The sequence below is a fragment of the Lolium rigidum genome, chromosome 7, assembly GCF_022539505.1.
Source record: "Lolium rigidum isolate FL_2022 chromosome 7, APGP_CSIRO_Lrig_0.1, whole genome shotgun sequence".
Taxonomy (NCBI): Eukaryota; Viridiplantae; Streptophyta; class Magnoliopsida; order Poales; family Poaceae; genus Lolium; species Lolium rigidum.
Genome location: NC_061514.1, coordinates 40,251,753 through 40,277,312, shown reverse-complemented (window position 1 = coordinate 40,277,312; position 25,560 = coordinate 40,251,753). Strand labels below are relative to the sequence as shown.

Genomic DNA, 25,560 nt, shown 5'->3' with positions numbered 1-25,560 from the left:
ATACTACCACCATCAACTACACGCCAGCAAGCTATTTTCCGCACGCGTTGCTACTGCTCATATATATTTATACCACCTCAGCATTTCACTATCTCTTCGCCGAACTAGTGCACCTATTAGGTGTGTTGGGGACACAAGAGACTTCTTGCTTTGTGGTTGCGAGGGTTGCATGAGAGGGATATCTTTGACCTCTTCCTCCCTGAGTTCGATAAACCTTGGGTGATCCACTTAAGGGAAACTTGCTGCTGTTCTACAAACCTCTGCACTTGGAGGCCCAACACTGTCTACAGGAAAGGAGGGGGAACGTAGACATCAAATCGCTGCTTATAAAGGAGTCCGCAGACGACTCGAAAGATGTGTCGCTGAAGATCTTGGCGAGCTTTCCGTTTGCCTTGGTGTCGACGAAGCGTGGCGACGAAAACTCCTCGTCACTCGACGAAAAGTTAGAATCGACCGCTGAAAATTCCGACGAGATCGGAACTTCGAGACGGTAGGATCCTTCTTTGTTGACGCCAAATCGGAATTCTCCGAACGTCATGACGATGGGCTCTTCCAGATAGGCACATGCATCCATACGGGAGGGCGGGTGAGGAATAAAGTCGACTAGATGAGTTTTTTCTGTTTACCTCGATCCATCGCATTGCTAGCCACCGACGAACTCGACGATTCTGGACGTGCCATCGAGATCAGCTCCTTGCAACCTCTAATCCCCACAGACGGCGCCAATTGATAAATAATTAATTTGTCAATGCCTACAGATTATAGACTAGGGTTTTGCTAGAAGTAGAGGGCAAGTAGATCTCGAAGGTTTCAGCCGAAAAGTACTCGACGATTGTAAAACTAGGGTTGTGTTAACAGTAGATTCGATCCTTTCTTCGTCCCTCGACTCCCCCTTATATAGAGGGTGGAGCCGAGGGTTTCGTAATACACAAGTTACAGAGTTCGGGAGGGTTTCGTACCCAACCCGTAAGATTACAAATCTCTATCTTTCCTAATACTACCTCCGTCCCAAGGAATAAGGCGCACGCGTATTCCAAGACGAACTTTGACCATAAAAATTGGGCAACACAATCTTGATTATATTATATGTAATTAGTATCGTTGGATTCGTATTGAAAAACACTTTCTAATGATGCTAATTTCATACGAACAATCTTTATATATTTAAATTAATTCTTGGTCAAACAAAAAGCACGTAAAACGAGGGCGCCTTATTCCTTGAATCGGAGGTAGTACAAACTATCTTTCCTTAATGCTAAATGGGCTTCCAAGTCTTCTTATTCTTCGAGTCCTGGGCCTTTAGTAAACCTCGGGTACCATCTTTGGCAGGCCCATTGGGGATGCCTATGTCAGTTGGTCAGATCGTGATCTTGCAGTGCACGAGAACCGCCTTCCCCCGACCCATGGCTCTGACTCCATGACCCATAGCACCATCTCCACCGTCGCCAACGTCCCGACACCCCACCCCCACCCCCACCTCAGTACGTCACCCCGCGCCGCCTGCTGCCGCTGTCCCCACCGCCTCAGCCGCCACTCCACCGCCGCCCCCTCCCTCTCCCTCTCGAATGATATGGGTACCTGCAGATCATCAAGACGAGGCAAAGAGACAATGATAGGATCGCAAAACTTCTATTCAATCCTTACACATAAAATAAGATTAGATGTACATGAATGCTGCAGGGATTCACCCCGACCCGCAGCCCATGAGAACTACTCACACATAATATCAAGATCAAATACAAATATAGAAATTATTGTGCAAAATACTTAGATTGAAATCACAATATTTTTACAATAGTCACCGATTCTCAAGGATATCTCTATTACAATGGGGATGGCTATGGCTATGGAGGAGATGGAAGATGGAATGGATGAACTATGCTGATGGATCTCCTTCGGTGTGTTGCAGATGGATCTGGTGGATGGCGGCTCTATTTAGCGACAAATGGCTCTCTCTTTAGTGTCGGTCCCTTAAAGACTTTTATAGTTTGACATCGGGAATGCAACCGTGGGTAGTACGGGCGGGGCTTGCCCGTACCGATGCCCGTTAAAACCCCTGGAACCGCCTTTCCTAACGTAGTCAACCTTGCCATGCTCCTGACACGATTTTCTTCAGTAATTGCATGTCCATTTGCTATTATGACGTGATATCCTTCACATCATCCAAAAATAAAAGAGATTACACATCTTTGCATTGATTAGGCATTAGTGGCAAGTTGAGAGGTAAACTTAGTCAACTTCTTGACTTAGATAAGGGTTTAAACGCAAGAAAATATGGCGTATTTCACAACCATCATCACCCCGGGCCACCTGGTGCCACTCTACCATCCACCCCCATCGCTGCCTCCCCTCCCCTCCCCCCGATGACCAACTCGTCTACGTCGCCACCCTGCCTGCACCTCGCCGCACACCGCCTCATCTCGCGCCCGCTTCGCTCCTCCGCCACTGGGAGGATGGTGGGACCCATGGGACATGCATCAGTAGCTTGACCCGGAGGTTGCGAGACGAGCGTGCCTCCGGAGGAACCGAATGATTTTCCATATTTATTGGTCAAGATGTTTTTTTTAAATGAAGGCAATAACTTTACTTCGTTCATTAAGTGCCAAGTTTTTAGGAGAAAATCAGACGAAAACCTACAACAGGGCCAAGCCCACATCCACAAAGACCCACACACGCCGCCGCGAGAGGCACACCAAGCCACCCTGGCTACCCACAGAAGGTACACAGACGCAAAGCGGTTGGCCTATGCCAAACAGATGACCCCTCGACAAAACGCATGCAACTCCGATTCTGAAGACGAGCCCTTGAGTGAAGATGCGCAAGACCTACGAGAAATAGGATCTTCACTGTCGAACTGCCCCTCGAAGGTCATCGTACACCACCAAGAAACAACTCAACTTGACGGCAAGAGGAGACCGACCAAAGACATTCGAACACGCCGAAACAGAGCCAACTAACACGCTCTTGGAGCGACCAAACCTTTCTCGTCACCATTGTTGTTGTTACGGCGGTACACATGCTTGAATCAGATGGGCTGATAGTATTGTTGCAAATGCTGATACGTAACCGTGTTTCTAATAACTTCTGTGTTGTGTATTCACTTCCACTAATCCCTATCCTGAACATGATCGGGTTCCTCGTTGGATCGAATGCTACTGAATTGGTGAAGTTATCACTCACCACAGTACTACATTTAACATTTGCGAGATCCTGATCGCAGATTCGTGTGAACTTGCTGCCTGATCTCGTGGTGCACGCGACCACCAGAATCCAGAACCGCCTCCCCCGACCCAGAGCGACCCATAGACCATAGCATGGCTCTGACTCCATGACCCATACCATCCATCTCCACCGCCGCCACCGTCCCGACACCACCTCACTACGTCACCCCGCGCCGCCTGCTGCCACTCCACCATCCACCCCCTACCCCGCCCCCACCGCCGCTCCTTCCTCTCCGATGACCAGCCCATCCGCGCCGCCGCCCTGCCCTCACCTCGCCGCGCACCGCCTCACCTCGCGCCCGCTCCGCTTCCTCCGCCGCTGCCTCCGCGTGCGCCCGCTCGGCCGCCCCGAGATCCGCCGCGACGCGCGCGAGGTGCCCCGCTGCTCCCCCTGCCCCTCCTCCTCCCCGCCCCCCGCCCGCCTCTACGCCTGCCTCTCCTGCGCCACCGTCTTCTGCCCCTCCCACGCCGCCTCCCACGCCTCCTCCTCCTCCCCGGGCCACCAGATCGCAGTCGACGTCGACCGCGCCGAGCTCTTCTGCGCCGCCTGCGGGGACCAGGTCTACGACCCGGACTTCGACCACGCCGTCGTCCTCGCCCAGTCCACCGCACTCCACCCCCCGTCCACCTCCACCTCCACCCCCACACCCGCCCCCCGCAAGCGCCGCCGCGTCGACTACCGCGCCTGGGCGCCAGATCCGGCCGAATCCGCACTCGTGAGCTCCGCCGCCGATCCCACCACTTCCGCATCCGCCACGGAACCAGCTGGCCTGCGCGGGCTAAACAACCTCGGCAACACCTGCTTCATGAACTCCGTGCTCCAGGCGCTCCTCCACGCGCCGCCGCTCCGGAACTACTTCCTCGGCGATCGCCACAACCGATTCCTCTGCCCGCGCCGCACGCCCATGAGGCACCGCGCCACCGATGCGGACGCCAAGGCCGCCTGCCTCGCCTGCGATCTCGACGAGATCTACTCGGCAACCTTCTCGGGGGAGCGCACGCCATACAGCCCCGCCAAGTTCCTCTATAGGTCCGGATCTCAACCTCTATTTGCATTCGTTGATGTCGCGCTGTCATTTCAGCAACGTGCAGTTTTATTTTCAATGCTGGGTTCGTTGCGTATTAGAGAAGTTAGCCGACCTTAGTTAAATGGCTGTGTCAAGTATTGTAACTGCGTCTTGTTTGAGACAGTATACTGTATATTCTCTCCTGCAAAACATAGTGGAACTGTTTGAAGTTAGATCATGCAGATTGCAAGTCTACTTAACATGATATGGAATGATATGAACAGAGGTATATCACTAAGATGGGCAGGATCTGCTTAGTGGGAGTTGTGCTACTGGGGGGTAATGGTTGCATGTTCCTATTTCAGGAAATCCCATTGTATATAGAGCATATAGTGTTAAGTTCTTATGTTTTCATTTGATTCTGCAAGTACTCTTGGCATGCCGACCTAAATGTTCGTTGGACTGTGATTATTGACCAATTGACAAAATGCATGAGCACCTGTTAAATCCTTTCAAGTCAGTTGTTTGAGAGATCCATGTGAAAGTATCACAGGCATTTGCTCTATTTTTTGATTCATTTATTGTGTAACCAATTTCAGTTTTGTGCTACAACAGTATGTCTTGCTACTTCCAAGTTATTATGCAAGTATGTAGCATCTGTAGTGGGTACATAAGTATCTTGTTGATTCTTTGTCATGGCCTATCAAAAGTCTCTTATGTTTCTTGGGGACAAACTGTTCATGCATTTGCTACTCACAACGTACGCGTGTTACAAATGTCCTATGGCTATTTTAAAATTATTATCATCGTAGAGAGAAATAGTGCAGCCCAGACATCTTCTTAAGCAATAATGTTAAACTGCACTTGATTCTTCTGTTTTATGAATGGAAGTACTTGATTTTCTTCTGATTTTTTATCGTTATGAATTGTTAGCTGGTGGCAGCATGCAACAAACCTTGCAAGCTATGAGCAACAGGATGCACATGAATTTTTTATCTCCATCCTTGACCATATTCATGAAAATATAAAGGATGATGAGCACAAATCACATGAACAAGGTAGTTAGCTTCTCTCTTTCTACTTTTCGAAAATACTTGCATGTACTGCAATAAGTTCAGATATGAACTAAACGGTCAATTTTTTGCAAAATTATTCTTCAGGATAATCACATGTTGTGTATACGTCGAATGCCATGATTGGGACACCTTTTCTGTTCAGTTCTTCCAGATCCATCTCTTACGAGATAATTTGTGGCTCCTGAAATATTGTTCTTGCTTGTTTCTCCTACTATTCTTAGGACAGGCAAACAAGTGAAGTGTGAGAAAAATAATCATCTTCCTGTATTTGTCTTTTACTAGTCTGGGTTTTGATATGCTGGACTATGATTTATTGTGAAAGTCATCATTTAGTCTTATCTTGCTCTTTATATGTTAGACTGCAATTTGCCTTTGCAAATGTGTTCTGTTAATGTTCTTGGTTGTAACCTTCATATCTTTTTTTTTTCTCATAATAGGCCATGGAGACTGTTGCATTGCACACCGGGTGTTTTCTGGTATCCTGAGATCAGATGTCATCTGCACAAATTGTGGGTTCTCATCCACAACTTTTGAACCTTGCATGGACTTCTCTTTAGACTTGGATGCTGGATGTAACGTTTCTCGTGGTGTTGCAAACCCAAAAGCACGCAATGGAGAGAGGAACTTAGCTGGCATGAATCCCAAGGTATCATCAACACTCATGAGATGTTTGGAGCGGTTTACCAGGGCTGAGAGGCTAGATGCTGACCAGAAGTTCTTCTGTGAACGTTGCAAGGAGAGGCAAGAGTCCCTTAAGCAAATGTCCATTCGGAGGCTTCCACTTGTTTCCTGCTTTCACATCAAGAGATTTGAGCATTCGTCAGTTAAGAAGATGTCAAGGAAGGTTGATCACTCTTTGCAGTTCCCTTTTTCTCTTGACATGGCACCTTACCTGTCATCCTCAGTTCTCAGAAGCAGATATGGGAACCGCATATTTCCATCAGAATCCATAGATTCAGAAGCAGTTTCGGAATTGTCTTCAGAATTTGAAATATTTGCGGTGATCACACATAGTGGCAAGCTAGATGCTGGCCACTACGTGACTTATCTCAGGTTAAACAATCAGTGGTACAGATGCGATGATGCATGGGTAACCAGAGTTGATGAGCATACTGTCAGGACTTCCCAAGCATATATGCTCTTCTATGTGCAGAAGACGCTTTACTATAAAGCTTGTGAAAGGCCAGCTGCAGTCTGAATGATTTTGAACAAATACTGAGAGCCTTATTCTGTACCACCAGGAAATACCGCCATCATGTGATAGAACATAGCCAGCAAGGTGGACGGTCAAGTTTTGTATTCTCATTGACCATAGAATCAATCAGAGTTTTTTTTTTGGCGATTTTCAACTGCCAGCAACCCAAAAGGAAATATGGTCAGATGTATATGTTGGATTGTCTTGTTATCCTGATGATGGATATCTTGGGGGGTTTTCGTTGAACTGAAAGCACTCAATTATTTGACACCATTGGTGGTGATGTTCTGACCAATCTTACTGGATGTAACATTGTTTTGCGCCAAGCAAAGGGTGGAGTATGTAGAAGTGGGACAAAGGGTGGAGTATGTAGAAGTGGGACAAAGGGGAACCTAATTTTTTGATGTGTTCCTTAGTAATTGAATGCCATCTCTGTTGGAGCTAGAGTTCTATATTGCTGACATCTGTAGGTTAGTCTGCCTTTTGTCTCTCCCTCATTTGATTTGTTCTTGCTTGTACTTCATAGATGAAATAAAGAAATATAGCTGATGAGATGAAATAGCTTTTTTTTTCATTCTTTTTCTTTCGTCAGCTGTTGTTCTGTTTTTTGTTTTTATTGACCTGGCTGTCAATGTTTTTTTTTTGTTTTACTTCAATTGTACATTCCCTGGTTGAGTAAATACGTGCTGCAGATACGGATCTTCATAGAATTGCTCGACGAGATCTTGTATTCTTTGAAGTGCAGTAGGTGTCGCAGACTTATTTGCAAGTTTCAGATTAGTCAGGTCAGTGTGTCTTTTCCATATCCTAGTTGCTGGGATGTGAAGGTGCCTGAGTCAGTGACAAGCTGATCACGCTTGTTGAAGATCCGTCGGCCTGTTGACTGTTGTTCTGAATGAACGGCATCCATTCAATGATGCAAGCCTGTCAAAATTGCCGTCGTTTTCAGCACTGAGGGGCGAGGTTGTTTCGCCAGAAGTCTGGAAGAGAGCAACGTGCGGATTCCTTACATTCGCTTTACTGGGAAGAACACCTGTAACTGAAAGGAAAAGGCTCAGGATCAGATCCGATCAATTACTATGGGCTATGAGTTGTGACGATAAGATCCTGAAAACAAAAAGGAAACACTTTCCTTTTGTCAAAAAAAGAAGAGGAAACACAGTTTGATCAAAATGAAAGTGGCGACGCATTATTAGCTTATCAGATATACTTGGAAGAATATCTTTTCGAGTTTCTGTACTTATTTGACCTGATATTTTTTTTGAGGGAATATTTGACATTTTGACCTGATAATTTAGCTAGCTTGAGGGAGTGATCAAACGGCAACCCTTTTCTGAAACTGGAAGGAACAGATAACACACTCCACGCGTGCCACTTTCCACCCCAGCTTCGCTGGTCTGCCCGCGTGCAGTGGCCAGTAGCCACTGTGCTAGTTTGCTGACCAAGATTTCGTACATTTTCTGGACAAAATGCGTACCGGAATCGGGCCCAGCCTGTCAGCATCGGCTCCAGCAATTGCAAGTTGCTTCCAGAATGAAAAGTTTTACCCAGATCTCACCCCCAACCGGCACGTACGACTGGCATTTCATAAATGAACAAAAGCAGGCACATCACCGACGACCTGCTAATTGCTGCTTATCAGCTGCATTCCTTGACTATTCGCGTGCATTTCTGCCTTGTGTGCACGCTGAACGTGTGCTCTCAGCTCTCGAAGTCCACACTAGCACTCACATTTCACACTAGTCCTTCTCTCCTACCAGTCGGCAGTTGTTGACGCTTCATAATCGAAGAGAAGGACTTGACGATATAACTGCATATCTTGTCATTTATCTTCGATTGGTTACTGCACACATGATACCTTCATGTAATGCTGACAAGCCCATCGTACCAGAATCGTCTTGCAATTATATCACTGAACCAACTGGGCATGAGGTCGGCATCCATATGGGGAGCACTGGCGAGGCCATGTTGCCGTCGAATGCTTTGATGGAAGCATATATATACGTTCGTCTAATGAAGTAAAGGAGGAGTATAAGTGAGCAAACCGTCGTATTCAAGCTACAAGCTTGCTATAGCTAAGGCGCACGTAACTAATGCTGTAGAAGGCACGTCATGGTCCACCAAATTATATAACAAGATAAGAAAGATAACAAACTTTGTCTCGCCCAATGATGCGCCAGGTTTGGCTTCTTTTGAGATTTTCTATTGTTATCACTTTCCGAAACGAAGATTGTCTTCTGTTATGCTTCAGCAATGCTATTGCTAGGCCATGAGTTTGTTTTGCAGTAGCTATATCGAGCAGGAGAGCAGTCTGAGCAGAGTGTTGAAATTATTGGCCCAAAACCAATATTTATTAACAATAGTTTCTGCCTCATTCATGTGTGGCAAGAGGTGTGACTAAAGTTTAGTGTCACATGTTAGTTTATAAGGAGTTTGAGCTCCATATAAGGAAAGCTCTTTTCCATGTTGTATAAGGCATGCGAAAAGAAGACCTACACGTGCTCCTCCTTCGCTGCTCACCCGTGTTAAATATAAATACGCTGCCTAGTCTCCCTCCATCAGTTCGGACTTTTGGTTCAATTGGATAGTGCAGCAATCTTTCATGGTATCAGAGCCAAGAGGTCTCAAGTTCAAGATCTTGCTCACGCAGTTTTAAAAACAAAAAGAAAAAAATTCTGCGGCGCTAAGGACTAAAATAGCCTAGACGTGAGGGGGAGTGTTAAATATAAATACACTGCCTAGTCTCTTTCCATCAGTTCGGACTTTTGATTCAATTGGCTACTGCAGCAATTTTCAACACATGTTCGAGAATGTGTGGGGCTGAGGAACCACCTATACACCGTGTATGAGTTGCCTTTCCCTTCGCCACACATGTTGGAGAATCTGAAAAGTTTTTTTATCCAAAGTTGCATCAGCATACACCGAAGGACGGGATAGTAGGCCTCTAGAGCCTCGGCTGTTGTAGATCTGTATGGGTGAGGGGTGATCAGATTTTAAGGGAGCTCTCTAACTCCGTAACACGGCTACTGGCAAACACCATGTTAGAGGAGAACTCCTTCCCCGACAATGGCTTCTTTCTGGATGTCAACAACCTCTTCGTCGAACTGGGTGACAACGCCAACGCGAACATGAATGCGCAGGTTGTACCATATGTGATTATGTCCTTTCTATTTGAGATTTTGGTAGAGTTTTCTTGATGTATCAATTAGATTAAATGTGACTATCATGTCTACATGTAATCTTTTTTTTTACGGAACCTCGTCAAGAGGGCGGGGAGCTCCCGCAATGCATTATAGGAAGAGGGAAAATGATCTAGTTAATAAGGGAAACCGGACCTGAAAACCATACAACACACGGTCAATTAAGGGAAACCGGTGAAAACCACACACACCCAACTAGAGTTTAGGGGACATCATCAGATCCAGATATAAGTGTCCCATGGCCAAGGGCCATACATGTAATCTTTTCATCTTCCATTTACTTGAATTATTTAGTATATGGTAATTTTCTTATATATTCAACATAAAGAGAGAAAAACTTGGGATTATTGATCGCCTTTGCAAGTCTTGGAAGCAAAGGTCGTTAACTAAACTCACACTCACTCAAGGTACTACGAGAAGGGCTTATGATATCTAACACTTCTCAAGCTCCATCAAATGCATGCTGAATCGTTCAACATCCGTCCCATATCTCCGTGGAAGATCGAATCGCCATTAGACTGGCCACAATAGGAGTATCATAAGTAGTATCATGCATGCCATGTTGACAAAAATCTGATGTGGCAGACCAATTAATAAGGTGAGAGATGAGAGTGGTATCATAATATGATACCGTATCATAGCACGTAAAACTAGAAAACTTAATGACAAACACATCATGTACACACATTTGCATTGAGATTCTACAAAACATTAAAGATGATGATACTATGATAATATCTTATGATACTATGCATTGTGGGGTTAGTATCATAAACTAGTATCATGTGCATGATACTAGTGTATGATAATTCCCATTGTGACTAGTCTTAGCGTGGTCCACCAAGCTATCGATTGCTACATAGTTGACCAACACCTTTGACCTTGTTACTCCCTCCGGTTCATATTAATTGACTCTAATATGTATGTATCTAGACATATTTTAGTTCTATATACATCCATATTGGAGTCAATTAATATGAATCGGAGGGAGTACTAAAACACACAAACAATCATTTAGTACTGTGGTAACGTAATGCCAACAGCCTAACCCGTCCCTTTTTCATCAGCGTGACCAGGACGTCCGGCACCATGGCACTCAACGCACTCTTCCCCTGATCACAATTCCCATCGCGTGACACAGCTTCCACCCCGCAAACGGGCCGGCACGGTACTCTACCCTCGCACGCGCGCACCACCCGGCCAAAGAATCTCACCAGTGTGTAGTACCGATCTTCGGCCCCGGCCGCGTCCGGCCGGACAGCAACCGGCCGCTCCGTATCCCGACCGACACCGCCACCGCGCGCCACCCTGCCTGCCTCGCCGCGGCCACGCCAAATACCACTCCCACGCCACGCCGCGCGGCCACCTCCTCAGTCCCCGAAAAACTCGCCGTGCCGTCGCCGGACACCGAACCGGCGCGAGCCCACCCGAGCGGCGCCGCCTCGTCTCCTCCTCGCCGTTAAGACCACAATAGAAACTTCCGCTGGTTGGTCCGGTCGCCCCCACCCACCACCACCGCCACCTCTGCCCCCAAAACCGTTCTCCTCCCCGCGCCCTCGCTCTTTCCGTGGGGGAGCGAAGCGGGGCGGAGCTCACCCACCGAGTCCACCGCAAGCATGTGCTGAGCCGCCGCGCAACTGCGCTGCGCGACTCCACCCCCCTCCGCTCCGCGCGCGGTTAAATTGCTCGCCTTTCTCCTGCTCCTCCCGCCACAGCACGACATACGAAGGGGTTGCCGCGCTATGGGTTCCAGTCTCAAGTACCGCGCCGGGCTCGTCCTCATCGGCGCCGTCGTGCTCATATGGGTCACCTCCGCCGAGGTCACGCAGGTACACGCAGACACAACTCTTCCCCCCTCTTCTTGTTCGGCTTGTTCCTTCTTTTTGATTGTTGTTTATTCGAGACCTGGATCTTGGCCTGAGATGGTGCTTGCTTAATTACAAGCCGATTAATCTGACGGTTTCAGTAGCCTTTTTCTGTGCCATTTGTTCTGCGTCTGAATAGTTCATTATCATGCGCAGGCTTGTCGAAACCTCTTCTTGTTCGGCTTATTCCTTCTGTTTAATTGTTGTTTATTCGAGACCTGGATCTTGGCTTGGGATGCTGCTTTCTTAATTATCAGCCATTATCTGATGGTTAAAGCAGCCTTTTTTCTGTGCAATTTGTTCCGCGTCTGAATAGTTCAATATCATGCGCAGGCTTGTCTGTAGTGGAAAAGTGATCAGGGGAATGTTATGGCAGCATCATTAGAATTTGGCCGAATTACTCTTCCTGTTCCATCCCGATTTCGTGGTCTTGCCACAAAGTGGAAATTTGCATATCTGTGGAATTGTCGCGTACTGATTTTTTGAAAAAAAAAAACAAAAGTTGCTATAGTTGTGCATCTGTCATCACTCATCAGTTAGTTACGGCAAGTGTGCATCGCCAATACCTGTCTGCCTGATTCTAGGTGGTTGTGATATTATTCTTGCTCTCACCTAATTCATGATTGTATATTAGATGGGGAACCTTACTTTACTGTTGGCAATCAGGATAACATGTGCTTTTTTACTTAAAAAAACATTTTTTGTTCCTTTCAAAAGAGTTCTGTTGTCAAATGAATCGAATTTTAGCTTCAGTATCTGAACTGAGCTTGTGTGCGCAGGAGATATTCGCTGACTACAAGCAGCCATTCGCGATCACTTACTTGGGGGCCTCCCTTATGGTCATTTACATTCCCTTGGCATTTCTGAAGGATTTCATATACAAACTGTTGAGAAGGCCTTCTGGAAGCAACAGAGCGTCGAAAGTCGCGAGCAAATCTTCCTTTGGCGGCAGCGCTCCTCTGAAGAATGGTGAATTTGAGAAGATGCTGGAAATGGAGCCGCAGAAAACCGTGGTGATAGATTTTACTGATGTGGACCTCCCTGTAGTAGAAGAGGCAAAGCCACTTATTTGTGGAATCGGTGAGTTTGGTGATGATGTTCTGAAGGAGCAACAGCTTTCCACCAAGGAGATTGCAATTTACGGATTATATCTTTGTCCCATTTGGTTTGTCACAGAGGTAACATTCCAATTATCTGCCTGTTTGATCCATTGAGTAGTTTGATTTTTTTTTTTTTTGGTTTCAATCATACAGACAGTAGCTTGATCGATACAGTTACTCATCTTCCCTTATGCTCTTATATGGATGCAGTATTTATCAAATGCAGCCCTTGCAAGAACAAGTGTTGCCAGTACTACTGTACTATCTTCAACTTCGGGACTCTTCACACTTTTCATTAGTGTGCTCCTTGGCCAAGATTCCATTAACGCTGCCAAAGTTATTGCTGTTTTTGTTAGCATGGCTGGTGTAGCAATGACAACTATGGGCCAGACTTGGGCAACAGATGAATCTGAAGTAAGCAATGCAGGGTGAGTTGGGTTGGCGCCAACTGCCAAGTGACCTGTCTATTGTTTGTACTTGCTTGCTTTGTAGTAAGATGGTTAGCTGTAATCAATTTATTTTTCTTAAAAAGGAGAACTAATTTTTTTTGCATTTCTATGTCCTGGGGAAATCGATGAGATTTTTTTAATGAGCTTGCAACTTTGGTATATAGAATTTATCGCCTTGCTAACCGTTCATAAGCATTATAACTGCAGGGCCACACAGAGGACTCTTCTAGGTGATATGTTTGGTCTTCTGTCAGCTGTGTCATATGGTCTCTTCACTGGTAGGTTGTTGCACTTCTCTGTTCAGTTCCTACTCGAACGTTTTCAGTTCAATGCCTAATTGTTTCAATATCATTCAGTGCTTCTCAAAAAGTTTGCTGGAGGGGAAGGATCAGAAAAGGTTGATGTCCAAAAACTGTTCGGCTTTCTCGGACTTTTCACTCTTTGTCTTCTCTGGTGGCTTGGTAAGATTTTCCTTTTTGCAAATTTGGTTGCTTAATAACGTTCAAATCTCAAACATTCATTGATAGAAATAGCATGTTAAAATGAAAACTGCTGTTGACATATGAGCCATACAGCATTGTATGGGAAAGCTACATGGACCATGGCTGTATTCATTTATTTATGATCCAAAATGTTCTGTACATTACATGTCAATCTTTATTTGGTATTCTGGCAATTTGTTGAGTTCAAGGCTTCAAGCACATATACTTTGATTGTATTTATAGTTGGTTCTTGGTTTGAATGAATATATGTTTTTGCTGAAGTGCTTCTATCTTTCAGTCTGGCCATTAACTGCAAATTTAATTGCTTTTGCTCTTATTGTGGCTGTATTCATTTATTCCATTGATCCAAAATGTTCAGTGCAGTATGCATGTCAACGTTTTATCTGGGTATTCTGGTCTAATTTGTCACAAATAGCCTCTGTGGACGTTCTTCTGTAGTTTTGTTCAACCATATATACTTTGCATGTATTTATGGTTGGTAATCTGGTCTAAATGGTCGGCAAATACATTTTGTGTCTGAGGTTCTTCTGTAGTTTGGTTCAACCACATATAGTTCGCATGCTTTTTTTTTTTTGAAGCTTTCGCATGCATTTATAGTTGATTCTTCGTCTGAACATACATATATGCTTAAGTACTCTTATCTTTTCAGTCTGGCCATTAACTGCACTAGGCATTGAGCCAAAGTTTACAATGCCCCACTCAGCTAAAGTGGATGAAGTTGTTCTGGCAAATGGCCTTATTGGGAGTGTGCTATCAGACTATTTCTGGTACGCGTTAAAAGAAGACTGGTGTTTTTTTTGTTTCTAATATATTGCATAACTGCGTTGTTTTGACAACAGAACTTCTGTGCAGGGCTCTATCTGTTGTTTGGACTAATCCCTTGGTGGCCACCTTAGGCATGTCACTCACAATTCCACTAGCGATGGTTGCTGACATGGTCATCCATGGTCGACATTATTCAGCAGTCTACATTATTGGTTCTCTACAGGTAACTGATGCCCTGAATCTCCTTATTTGAGGTTATGTGAAAAGCTATATTTCAAACTCCTTAGCTGCACTAAACAAAACTTGTGTTGTCATTTCCGAAGTTGGAACAGCTAGTGACATCCCCATGTTCTGTGAACCTCTATCTATACCAGATCACTCTTATTTGCATTTGCTATTTTATTTGACTCTGACTACCTGTGCTTTTGCAGGTATTCTCTGGCTTTGTCATTGCCAATCTTGCCGATCGCTTTTCACGTTTTCTGGGTCTATAGTCATGAAATCTACAAGGTTGTACCAGAGTGTACATCTGTAAGGTTAGGTCGATTAGCTATGAAGTGTACATTCGGAAATCCGGGTTGGTTAGTCAAAGACAACCATGGCCTTCTGTTCAGAAGGATTGGGGAACGAGCACCGCAGCTCTGTTTTTCTTTAACCTTTGGCTCTCTTTACACACAAAAATGGAGGATTTTGTTCTGATGAAATAGAATACAGTAAAAGTAGGACGCGAAGGCACATTATGCTGTAGCAAACCTTTGCACTGTAAATTATCTAGTAGCTTGCTGCACAATGCTTTGTCAACGTATACTGTATAGCGCTGTTATTCTCAGCAGCCTCAATCGTCAATGCGTTATTTTGCAACATGAACTGCATACATATGATGAATTGAATCGATGGAGGCACTCTGAGACGTGTTAAATAATATGTGCAGTTGAGCCACACCAAAGTTTCCAAGAAACTGAAAAAGTCCACTTCTCGTCCACACCAAAGTTTCCAAGAAACTGAAAAACGTTCCTCGTCGTTGAACACTTGGGAAACTTCACTTTTGGTCCCAACAATTATTTTTTGTTTAGAACGAACCTAGAATTTTCAGAATGGTTCACTTTTCATTCCTTTTCAGTTGAATTGAGCAAATCGTTGACGTGGAAAGAAGAAATAAAGAAGCAATCGAATTGGTTTAGAACCAAACCAAACCCAAACTAGCTGAGATATCCAACCCAACATCTTAATGCATAAAACAACGAAATCCTTGGGTACTTGAACCTGTCTCTCGCTTGATTTCTCTCCTTTTCAATTCACTTGAAATGTTGTGCCACAAAGGTCCGCTTGCTTGCCTATCAACATCTTCCGCATCTCATACCCTGGCACCGTTGCCTTGAGTATTTGGTCATCCATGGCAAACATTTGCCTAGCCCAACCGGGATAAAAACTAAAAGTGAATGATTATGAGAGTTCAAGGTTCACTTTGAACCAAACTGAAGTTCTAGAATAAAAAATGGACTTTCACTAGAATTGAAGGACCAAAAGTGGACTTTTTTCTTAATCAATCCATCATCAAGTTTGAATGATATTTCATACTTTGTCAACTATAGATATTACCAGTTCGAAAGAAAAACAATACTCCCAGATGTTACCTACTCTTAAATTGAATTCTAATTTGTTCTATGTCAAACTTATTTACATTTGACCGACTATATAGAAAATTATATTAAGATGTACGTGTGAATTTTGCGTTTCATTTTTTTAATTTGTTTTAAATATTTGTAACATGCATTTCAAAATAGAGGGAGCATATGCTTCCATGTGCTAAAAGCTACTCTTTATTAAATTAGTCTAGTGTAGATTAAAATTTAAGACTGTACATATTTGAAGTTGTAGACATTAAAATTTTGGTACTTCCTCCGGCTCAAATTAATTGACATGTAACAAATGTGTGGATCCATAATAGAGCGCACGATTTGTTAATTTGTATAGCCCAAAAACAAATGTATTTACTTATCAAATTTTACATATGCATAGTGGAGCATACACTTTCGAACCAAAAAAAAAAACTCTACCGTTGGGTTGAGTAAAAAAAAAAGATACTCCGTATTGTAAGATAAACCCGTGTAACGAAGCGGAGTCAGCCCTCTCGGGACCGCCGTAATTCGATGCCATACACGGCAAAGTCGGCGTTCTGCGCGGGGTCGCGCAGCAGCGGCCTGGTGACCCTGTCGACCTCGGCCACGTCCAAGCCTTCGTCCCGCAGCACGTCCACGCACTCCTGCACGCCGCACCGCACTTCGCTCGCCGCCCAACACACCGTGCCGTCCCGCCACAGCCGCCGCAGCGTGGCCGCCATGGCCGGCATCTCCTCCGGGTCGTAGAAGACGTCCGACATGAGCACCACGTCCACGCATGGGACCTCACGATCGAGCATTACCATGTCTTCCTCCTCGCCCCAGCGCAGCTCCCGCACGTCGGCCTGCGCTGTGTCGAGCCCGTTGGCCTCGGCGTTGGCCCTGAGGCCCGGCAGGAGCGGCCGCACGTCCGTGAGCACACAGCGCGCGGCGCCGAGGCATGCGACGGCCGCGATACCCGGGAGGCCCGTGCCTGCGCCGAGCTCGAGCACGGTGGCGCCGAGGAGCTGACTGGGCACAGCCGAGGCGAGGTGGCTGGTGAGGACGATCGCGGAGTCCCATAGCCAGGAGCCGGTGAGCGCGCGGCCGGTGGCCGGGTCATGCGCGCCGTCGCGCTCCACCACGGCCAGGGCTCGGCCGGCCACATCTACCTGCAGCGGCGCATGCATCACGTGTGGCTTATCTGCTCGATCGACCTCGACGGGCGATCACGCTGGCGTCGCTGGGGTCTGGACATCATATTACCCAGCTTTATTCGCAAGCTTCCGAACGGATGATGGAAGGTTCAGGATAATGCCGGGACCGCCGCTTGGCTGTCTCGATGATTTGTAAGCTTACCTTCTATCCATGACCGGCTTGGCCAGCCATGCGTGTTCATACACCAGCTAACCTCATCGCCCTTCACTCTTAGAGCGATAATATGGCTCAACGCCTATCCAGTATCTACCAGCAACACAACTTTCCGAGAACCGCGATACCGTCGTCAGAGAAGTACATTTGCACTTATAACTGCTTCCTTGCCCACTGAATTAAAATGACTTACTACCTCATCTAGAAATAAGTGTCTTAGAGCATCTCCAGTCGCGTCCCCCAAATCGTCCCCCAAACCGCGCCGGATCGAGCGTTTGGGGGACGTGTTTTATTCGTGCCGCGTTTGGGGGACGTCGCTCCCAGCCGCGTCCCCCAAACGCCGCCCCCAAATGAATATTTGTGCACGAAAATAAAGGTTTTCATTTAATTTTGATTATATATTACAAAGTTTGAATGAAAACGGCTAGATTTCATCTAAACCTAGACTACTGACCGCCCGGCGGCGCGTTCGACGGCCCCGCCCCGTCGTCGCCTCCCCTACGCCGCAGCTCCTCCTGCGCGCGCCTCCTCTCCTTGCGTTCGGCGGTGGCCAGACGGTGCCGCTCCCGCCGCGCGTCCTCCGCCGTCCCCGCTGCGCCGCCTGGAGGGAGAGCTCGATGGCGCGACGAATATGCGCCTCTTCGCGGGCACGGGCGTCGTCCTGGAGCTTCTTCTCCGACTCGAAGGACTCGACGAGGGCGCGTTGCTGATCGGCCGTCTCGTTCGGGTGCGGCCCGTCGTCGTCGGACCAGTCGAACTCGTCGTCGTCGTCGTCCTCCACCTCGGTCTCCTCCGCCTCGGCCTCCTCCTCCTCCATTGGCGCCTCCTCCTCCACATCTGTTGGCGCCTCCATCATCGCCGCCGCAAACGCGTCGGCCTCCGCCGCCAACTGCTCCGCCCGCCTCCCCATAGCGCCGTCGGCGCCGCCTCCCGCTGCCGACGCTCCTCCGCCGTCACTGGCTGCCGGAGCTCGATCGACTCACGCCGCGCGGCGCTCGATCGAGTCACGCCGTTCACGGAACAGCGCACTGCCGCTCATCGCGGCGGCGCCGGCGCTCGTCGGCCCATCGCTGCTCCATCTCCTCCGGTGCCGGCGTCGTCGCGCCTCTTGTCCTGTCGAGGCGTCGAACGCCGCAACGGTGTCGCACTGCTTGCTCTGCCACGCTGCTGCCGCCGCGGCCTCCTCGGCTGCGGATGCGAGGGCGGAGAACGCCGCTAGATCCGCCGCCTCGCTGCGCCTCACGCCGCGGCGGGCCTCCTCCTCGAGTGCCTCCTCTAGTGCCGCACGCCGCTGCCGGGCTGGAAGTGGAGGAGACGGTGGAGGGAAGTGGCCATCGCCGGGGCGGTTCGCCATTGCCCGCGGTGATGGAGGAGACGGCCGTGGAGCGACGAGGGCTGTGTTTGTTGCCGGCGGGGTGTGGTGGCTACCATTGATGAGCCGGGAGACCTTTTATAGACGCCGGCGTCGGGAAGAAAGCGCGGGAACAGACGAGAAGAGGCGGGAAGATCGCGCGGGAACGGGCGGTGGCGTGCGAACGCCGGCGACGCGTGGAGGCTGCGCAGCACCGACGAGACATCTCGCCTGCCCCTCCGTCGCCATTAAGGCAAAGATGCCGCCGTGTGTCACTGCGCGCGAATAACTTCCGTCGCGGGGTAGGCGACGGTTGGGTTAAAGTCAAGCGTGCCGGCCGACGCGTCGGCCCCGCCATTCCCCGCCTCGCTTTTCGTTGTGTCCGGCGTGCCCCGAGCGTCCCATGTGGGACGGGGACGGGCTCGGGGCGCCGGACACCGTATAGGGGCGCGCCGGACAAAAAAGGGCTTTGGGGGACGTGGCTGGAACGTATTTTTAGTCCGGCGCGCCCCAAATCCCTTTGGGGGACGCTTTGGGGGACGCGACTGGAGATGCTCTTAGTTTTGTCTATACATATGTATCTAGGGACATTTTAGTTGTAGATACATCTATATCTTGTAAAAGTTGTGACAGTTATTTTTAGACGGAGGAAGTATGATGTATGATGCAAACCACCCGATGATTTTTTCGATAAAGGGAATATACATTAATATTAGGAGATATCAATTACACCCCGCCTCTGCAACAACGCAACACTGGCAGTACGGATGCACAAAACAAAAAAAGAGAAAATAAAACTAAGAAACAAAAGTCTCGCTATAGTATCCTAGGCCTAGCAACATCAATAGATCCACCACCAAGATAACACCTGAAATACAGACTCTCCAAAAGCGACGCCTCCAAGAAGGGAATAGTGCACCGCACCGTCGTCGCCCGATCAAAGATCTTAGGTTTTCACACTGAAGATAGTCCCCGCTCTCAAAACAATGCCTCGAACAAGGTCATTGACAGGCACAACCAGTTAAGGTCAGACTTTGGGTTTTCACCTTGAAAGTTAGGACTCTAAACTTCACCTGTGCTGCCGCCCCCACTATCATACCACTGCTGCAAAGCCCGGAACACCAAGCAAGCCCCTCAACAACGCGAAGACTTGTACCTCCCTTAGCTAGCCCTCCAATCCGGCCTTCATGATATTCTCTTCTTCTGACTTCACCATGGACCAAAAAGTCACTTGATTCAATATAGAACAGAGCTTCGCGCCGCTCCCTCCAGAACCAAACGGTCAGAATAAAAGCATGCATGCGCGCGACCGAATACCACCCGATGCAGCAAACTCTACGCAAAACATGCACCGTTCCATTCGCCGGCGGAGCCTTCCGGAACTCATCACTCCGGCTAGATGAAGAAGGATCGACATCCAGAAGGTCTTCGTCTTGACGCGTGAGAAACCCTAGGACCCCGCCTTTATCTAGGCCGAGCCCCCACGAAAACAACCATCCTCGCCGCCCGTCACACCGAAAATCCACCAGGACGAACGACCCTGGGATGCGGGAGCCAGCAGGCTACACTGCAGCCCCTGACAGCCGCGAAACGGCAGCCTGCCCTGTGCTCAGATCAGACCCTGGACGCACCGCCGCCGGCAGCAACCGAGGGCCTCCACTGCCGTAGCGCCGCCTCCGCATCCCTCCACCAGCCGATCCATCGCCCCACGCCCCTCCGCGTCGCCACATGACGGTGGCCTAGGTGGGGGGCTGATAACTGATACGCGCGAAGCACACGTCCGTTGGGAACCCCAAGTGGAAGGTATGATGCGTATAGAAGCAAGTTTCCCTCAGTATGAAACCAAGGTTATCGAACCAGTAGGAGCCAAGAAGCACGTGAAGGTTGTTGGTGGAGGAGTGTAGTGCGGCGCAACACCGAGTGAAACCGGCGCCAACGTGGAACCTGCACAACACAATCAAAGTACTTTGCCCCAACGTAAGAGTGAGGTTGTCAATCTCACCGGCTTGCTGAAAACAAAGGATTAAACGTATCGAGTGGAAGATGGTGTTTGTTTGCAAAGAACAGTAAAAGCAGTAGAATGTATTCAGATGTAAAAGAATGGACCGGGGTCCACGAGTTCACTAGAGGTGTCTCTCCAATAAGATAACTAACATGCTTCGGGTGAACAAATTACGGGCGAGCAATTGACAAATAAAGATTCAATACATATCAACGATGATTACTATGTGATTTAATCAGGGCATTACGACAAAGTACATAGACCGCTATCCGAGCATGCATCTATGCCTAAATAATCCACCTTCGGGTTATCATCCGAACCCCTTCCGGTATTAAGTTGCGAACAACGAGATAATTGCATTAAGTATGGCGCGTAATGTAATCAACACAAATATCCTTAGACAAAGCATCAATGTTTTATCCCTAGTAGCAACGAGCACATCCACAACCTTAGAACCTACTGTCACGATCCCAGATTCAATGGAGGCATGAACCCACTATCGAGCATAATTACTCCCTCTTGGAGTTACAAGTATCAACTTGGCCACAGCCTCTACTAGCAACGGAGAGCATGCAAGAACATAAACAACACATATATGATAGATTGATAATCAACTTAACATAGTATTCTATATTCATCGGATCTCGCCAAACACAACATGTAGCATTACAAATAGATGATCTTGATCATGTTAGGCAGCTCACAAGATCTATAACAATGAAAGCACAAGCGGAGAAGACAACCATCTAGCTACTGCTATGGACCCGGCCATAGTCCAAGGATGAACTACTCACGCATCAATCCGGAGGCGGGCATGATGATGTAGAGCCCCTCCGGTGATGATTCCCCTCTCCGGCAGGGTGCCGGAGGCCATCTCCTGAATCCCCCGAGATGGGATTCGCGGCGGCGGCCTCTCAGTAATGTTTTCCGTATCGTGGCTCTCGGTACAGGGGGTTTCGCGACGGAGGCTTTAAGTAGGCGGAAGGGTAGGTCAAGTGGCGGCACGAGGGCCCCACACACCAGGGCCGCGCCGCCCTGTTGTGTCAGCGCCTCGTGGCCCCACTTCCTACCTCCCTCAGTCTTCTGGAAGTTTCATGTAAAAATAGGCCCCTGGGCGTTGATTTCGTCCAATTCCGAGAATATTTCCTTACTAGGATTTACGAAACCAAAAACAGCAGAAAAAACGACAAGCGGCACTTCGGCATCTTGTTATAGGTTAGTGCCGGAAAATGTAAAATAACGTTGTAAAGTATGTATAAAACATTCAAGTATTGTAATAAAAGTAGCATGGAACATAAGAAATTATAGATACGTTTGCGACGTATCAAGCATCCCCAAGCTTAGTTCCTACTCGTCCTCGAGTAGGTAAACGATAACACAAATAATTTCTGAAGTGACATGCTACCAACATAATCTTGATCAACATTATTGTAAAGCATATGAGATGAATGGAGTGATATGAACAAAAGATTGCTAACAAAGATAATGACTAAGCAAATGAATCATATAGCAAAACTTTTCATGAATAATACTTTCAAGACAAGTATCAATAAGACTTGCATAAGAGCTAACTCATAAGCAATAAATTCAAAGTAGAATGCATTGAAGCAACACAAAGGATGATTAAGTTTCAGCAATTGCTTTCAACTTGTAACATGTATATCTCATGGATATTTGTCAACATAGAGTAATATAACAGGTGCAATAAGTAAACATGTAAGAATCAATGCACACGAGTTAACACAAGTGTTTGCTTCTAAGATAGAAGGGAATGGGTAAAGCTGACTCAACATAAAGTAAAAGATTGGCCCTTCGCGAGAGGAAGCATTGATTACTATTTTTGTGCTAGAGCTTTTGTTTTGAAAACATAGAAACAATTTTGTCAACGGTAGTAATAATTCATATGTGCTATGCATAATACTTCCTACAAGTTGCATGTCTCATGCATAGAGTACCAATAGTGCTCGCACCTTGTCCTACTATCTCGGAAACACGGATTCTCATCGCATAACATATGCTTCAACCAAGTGTCACAAAGGGGTACCTCTATGCCGCCTGTACAAGTGTCTAAGGAGAAAGCACACATTGGATTTCTCGCTTTTGATTATTCTCAACTTAGACATCCATATCGGGACAACATAGACAACAGATAATGGACTCCTCTTTTTAATGCTTAAGCATTCAACAACAGATTAATATTCTCATAAGAGATTGAGGTTGTATGTCCAAACTGAAACTTCCACCATGATACATGGCTTTAGTTAGCGGCCCAATGTTCTTCTCTAACATATGCATACTCAAACCATTTGATCGCGAAGTCCACTACTTCAGACAAGACGAACATGCATAGCATCTCACATGATATCCAACAAAGATAAAGTTGATGGCGTCCCTAGAAAACATGGTTACCGCTCAACAAGCAACTTATAAGAATTAAGACACATAACTACATATTCATCACCACAATAATTTTTAAGCTATTTGTCCCATGAGCTATATATTGTAAACGTAGAGGAATGAAATTTAAAGGTAGCACTCAAGTAATTTACTTTGGAATGGCAGAAAAATACCACATAGTAGGTAGATATGGTGGACACAAATGACATGATTTTTGGCTCAAGGTGTTTGGATGCACGAGAAGCATTTCCTCTCAGTACAAGGTTTGGGCTAGCAAGTTTGTTTGAAGCAAACACAAGTATGAACAGGTACAGCAAAACTCACACAAGAACATATTGCAAGCATTATAAGGCTCTACACTTGTCTTCCTTGTTGTTCAAACACTTTACCCGAAAATATCTAGACTTAGAGAGATCAATCATGCAAACCAAATTAAACAAGCTCTACGAGTAGTTCTTCATTAATAGATTAAACTACATGATGCAAGAGTTTAAACATGATCTATGAGAGCTCAAACAATTGCCAAATTGCCAAACCATATGCAGCATTTTCCAATTCCAACCAAATAACAATTTAACGAAGCAATGAGATTTCGCCATGAACATTAAAGCACAATTAAGAACACAAGTGTTCCATAAGAAAAAGCGGAGCGTAATATCTCCAATATAAGAATGGCGGGATCCAACTTTATTGAAAACAAAACAAAAATAAAAACAAACCGACGCTCCAAGTAAAAAACATAAGAATGTGACGGAATAAAAATATAGTTTCACTAGAAGTGACCTGATAATGTTATCGATGAAGAAGGGGATGCCTTGGGCATCCCCAAGCTTAGATGCTTGAGTCTTCTTAAAATATGCAGGGATGAACCACCGGGGCATCCCGAAGCTTAGACCTTTCACTCTTCTTGATCATAGTATATCATCCTCTTCTCTTGGCCCTTGAAAACTTCCTTCACACAAATTTCAAGCAAACTCATGAGAGGGTTAGTGCATAACCACAAATTCATATATTCAGAGGTGACACAATCATTCTTAACACTTCTGGACGTTGCACAAAGCTTCTGAAAGTTAATGGAATAAAGAAACTCATTCAACATAGCAAAAGCGGCAATGCGAAATAAAAGACAGAATTTGTCAAAAACAGAACAGTCCGTAAAGATGCATCTGGACTGGGCACTTAACTTGCTCAAATGGAAAAACTCAAAACTAATGAAAGTTGCGTACATATGCGAGGATCACGCTCGTAATTTTGCAGATTTTTTCAAATTTTTTACAGAGACTTATGCCGGAATTCGTGACGGACGAAGCAATGCTGTTTACGCGCAGCGATCCCAAATATAACATCAACTTTAGCATAGAAACTTTACTTGGCACAAAAACATGATAAGGAGAGGTTGCTACAGTAGTAAACAACTTCCAAGACTCAACAAAACAAAAATTGCTGTAGTAAAATAAACACATGGGTTATCTCCCAAGAAGTGCTTTTCTTTAACGCCTTTCAGCTAGGCGCAGAAAGTGCAAATCAAGTAACATCAAGAGACGAAGCATCAACATCATAGCTTGTTCTAATAATAGAATCAAAAAGCAACTTCATTCTCTTTCTAGGGAAGTGTTCCATACCTTTCTTGAGAGGAAATTGATATCTAATATTACCTTCCTTCATATCAATAACAGCACCAACGGTTCGAAGAAAAGGTCTTCCCAACACAATAGGACAAGATGCATTGCATTCGATATCCAAGACAACAAAATCAAAGGGGACAAGGTTATTGTTAACCGTAATGCGCACATTATCAATCCTCCCCAAAGGTTTCTTTTTAACATTATCGGCAAGATTAACATCCAAATAACAATTCTTCAATGGTGGCAAGTCAAGCATATCATAAATCTTTTTAGGCATAACGAAATACTTGCACCAAGATCACATAAAGCATTACACTCAAAGTCATTGAATTTCATTTTAATGATGGGCTCCCAACCATCTTCTAACTTCCTAGGAATAGAAGCTTCAAGTTTTAATTTCTCTTCCCTAGCTTTAATGAGAGCATTTGTAATATGTTTTGTAAAGGCTAAATTTATAGCACTAGCATTGGGACTTCTAGCAAGTTTTTGTAAGAACTTTATTACTTCAGTAATATGACAATCATCAAAATCTAAACCATTATGTTCTACATCAATGGAATCATTGTCACCAATATTTTGAAATTTTTTAGCAGTTTTATCACAAACAGCAGTTTTAGCAGTTTCAGGCAATTTTGTGCGCTTTGTACTACGAGTAGAAACATTGCCAACACCAATTATTTTACCATTGATAGTAGGAGGTGCAGCAACATGTGAAGAATCAACATTACTAGTGGTGGTAATAGTCCATACTTTAGCTACATTATTCTCTTTAGCAAGTTTCTCTTTTTCTTCTCTATCCCACCTAGCATGCAATTCAGCCAACAATCTAATATTA

At 46.1% G+C, this 25,560-nt stretch overlaps 3 protein-coding genes across 5 annotated transcripts; 2 read left to right on the top strand and 1 right to left on the bottom strand.

Annotated features, from left to right (window-relative positions):
* The first annotated feature begins 3,457 nt into the window (after positions 1-3,457).
* Positions 3,458-6,569, top strand: LOC124675788 (ubiquitin C-terminal hydrolase 22-like). 2 transcript variants are annotated; one of them, XM_047211862.1, is made up of 3 exons: positions 3,458-4,251; positions 5,162-5,286; positions 5,742-6,569. In XM_047211862.1, the coding sequence occupies exons 1-3, from the start codon at positions 3,458-3,460 to the stop codon at positions 6,500-6,502; spliced, it is 1,680 nt and encodes a 559-aa protein (XP_047067818.1). In that variant the 3' UTR covers positions 6,503-6,569. The 2 variants fall into 2 exon arrangements, with proteins under 2 accessions (XP_047067818.1, XP_047067819.1); XM_047211863.1 differs by lacking the exon at positions 5,742-6,569 and adding an exon at positions 5,389-5,729.
* Positions 6,570-11,424: 4,855 nt separating this feature from the next.
* LOC124674609 (uncharacterized vacuolar membrane protein YML018C-like) lies at positions 11,425-15,220 on the top strand. Of its 2 annotated transcripts, XM_047210651.1 has the most exons (8): positions 11,425-11,528; positions 12,344-12,742; positions 12,875-13,092; positions 13,321-13,391; positions 13,470-13,574; positions 14,266-14,383; positions 14,469-14,604; positions 14,813-15,220. In XM_047210651.1, exons 1-8 carry the CDS (start codon positions 11,442-11,444, stop codon positions 14,873-14,875), a joined length of 1,197 nt encoding a protein of 398 aa, XP_047066607.1. In that variant the 5' UTR covers positions 11,425-11,441; the 3' UTR covers positions 14,876-15,220. The 2 variants fall into 2 exon arrangements, with proteins under 2 accessions (XP_047066607.1, XP_047066608.1); XM_047210652.1 differs by lacking the exons at positions 14,266-14,383; positions 14,469-14,604; positions 14,813-15,220 and adding an exon at positions 13,894-14,152.
* Positions 15,221-16,503: 1,283 nt separating this feature from the next.
* LOC124675437 (protein N-lysine methyltransferase METTL21A-like) lies at positions 16,504-17,169 on the bottom strand. Its single transcript, XM_047211514.1, has one exon. It carries the CDS (start codon positions 17,167-17,169, stop codon positions 16,504-16,506), a length of 666 nt encoding a protein of 221 aa, XP_047067470.1.
* Between the last annotated feature and the right edge of the window lie 8,391 nt (positions 17,170-25,560).

What these genes read in the sequence shown, in the direction of transcription:
- LOC124675788 (XM_047211862.1), top strand. Translation starts at nt 3,458, where the DNA reads ATGACCAGCCCATCCGCGCCGCCGCCCTGCCCTCACCTCGCCGCGCAC. An exon ending in CCCGCCAAGTTCCTCTATAG is followed by an intron (nt 4,252 to 5,161) that starts GTCCGGATCTCA and finishes ATGAATTGTTAG; the next exon opens with CTGGTGGCAGCATGCAACAA. An exon ending in GCACAAATCACATGAACAAG is followed by an intron (nt 5,287 to 5,741) that starts GTAGTTAGCTTC and finishes TTCTCATAATAG; the next exon opens with GCCATGGAGACTGTTGCATT.
- LOC124674609 (XM_047210651.1), top strand. Translation starts at nt 11,442, where the DNA reads ATGGGTTCCAGTCTCAAGTACCGCGCCGGGCTCGTCCTCATCGGCGCC. An exon ending in GTCATATGGTCTCTTCACTG is followed by an intron (nt 13,392 to 13,469) that starts GTAGGTTGTTGC and finishes AATATCATTCAG; the next exon opens with TGCTTCTCAAAAAGTTTGCT. An exon ending in ACATTATTGGTTCTCTACAG is followed by an intron (nt 14,605 to 14,812) that starts GTAACTGATGCC and finishes GTGCTTTTGCAG; the next exon opens with GTATTCTCTGGCTTTGTCAT.
- LOC124675437 (XM_047211514.1), bottom strand. Translation starts at nt 17,169, where the DNA reads ATGCATGCGCCGCTGCAGGTAGATGTGGCCGGCCGAGCCCTGGCCGTG.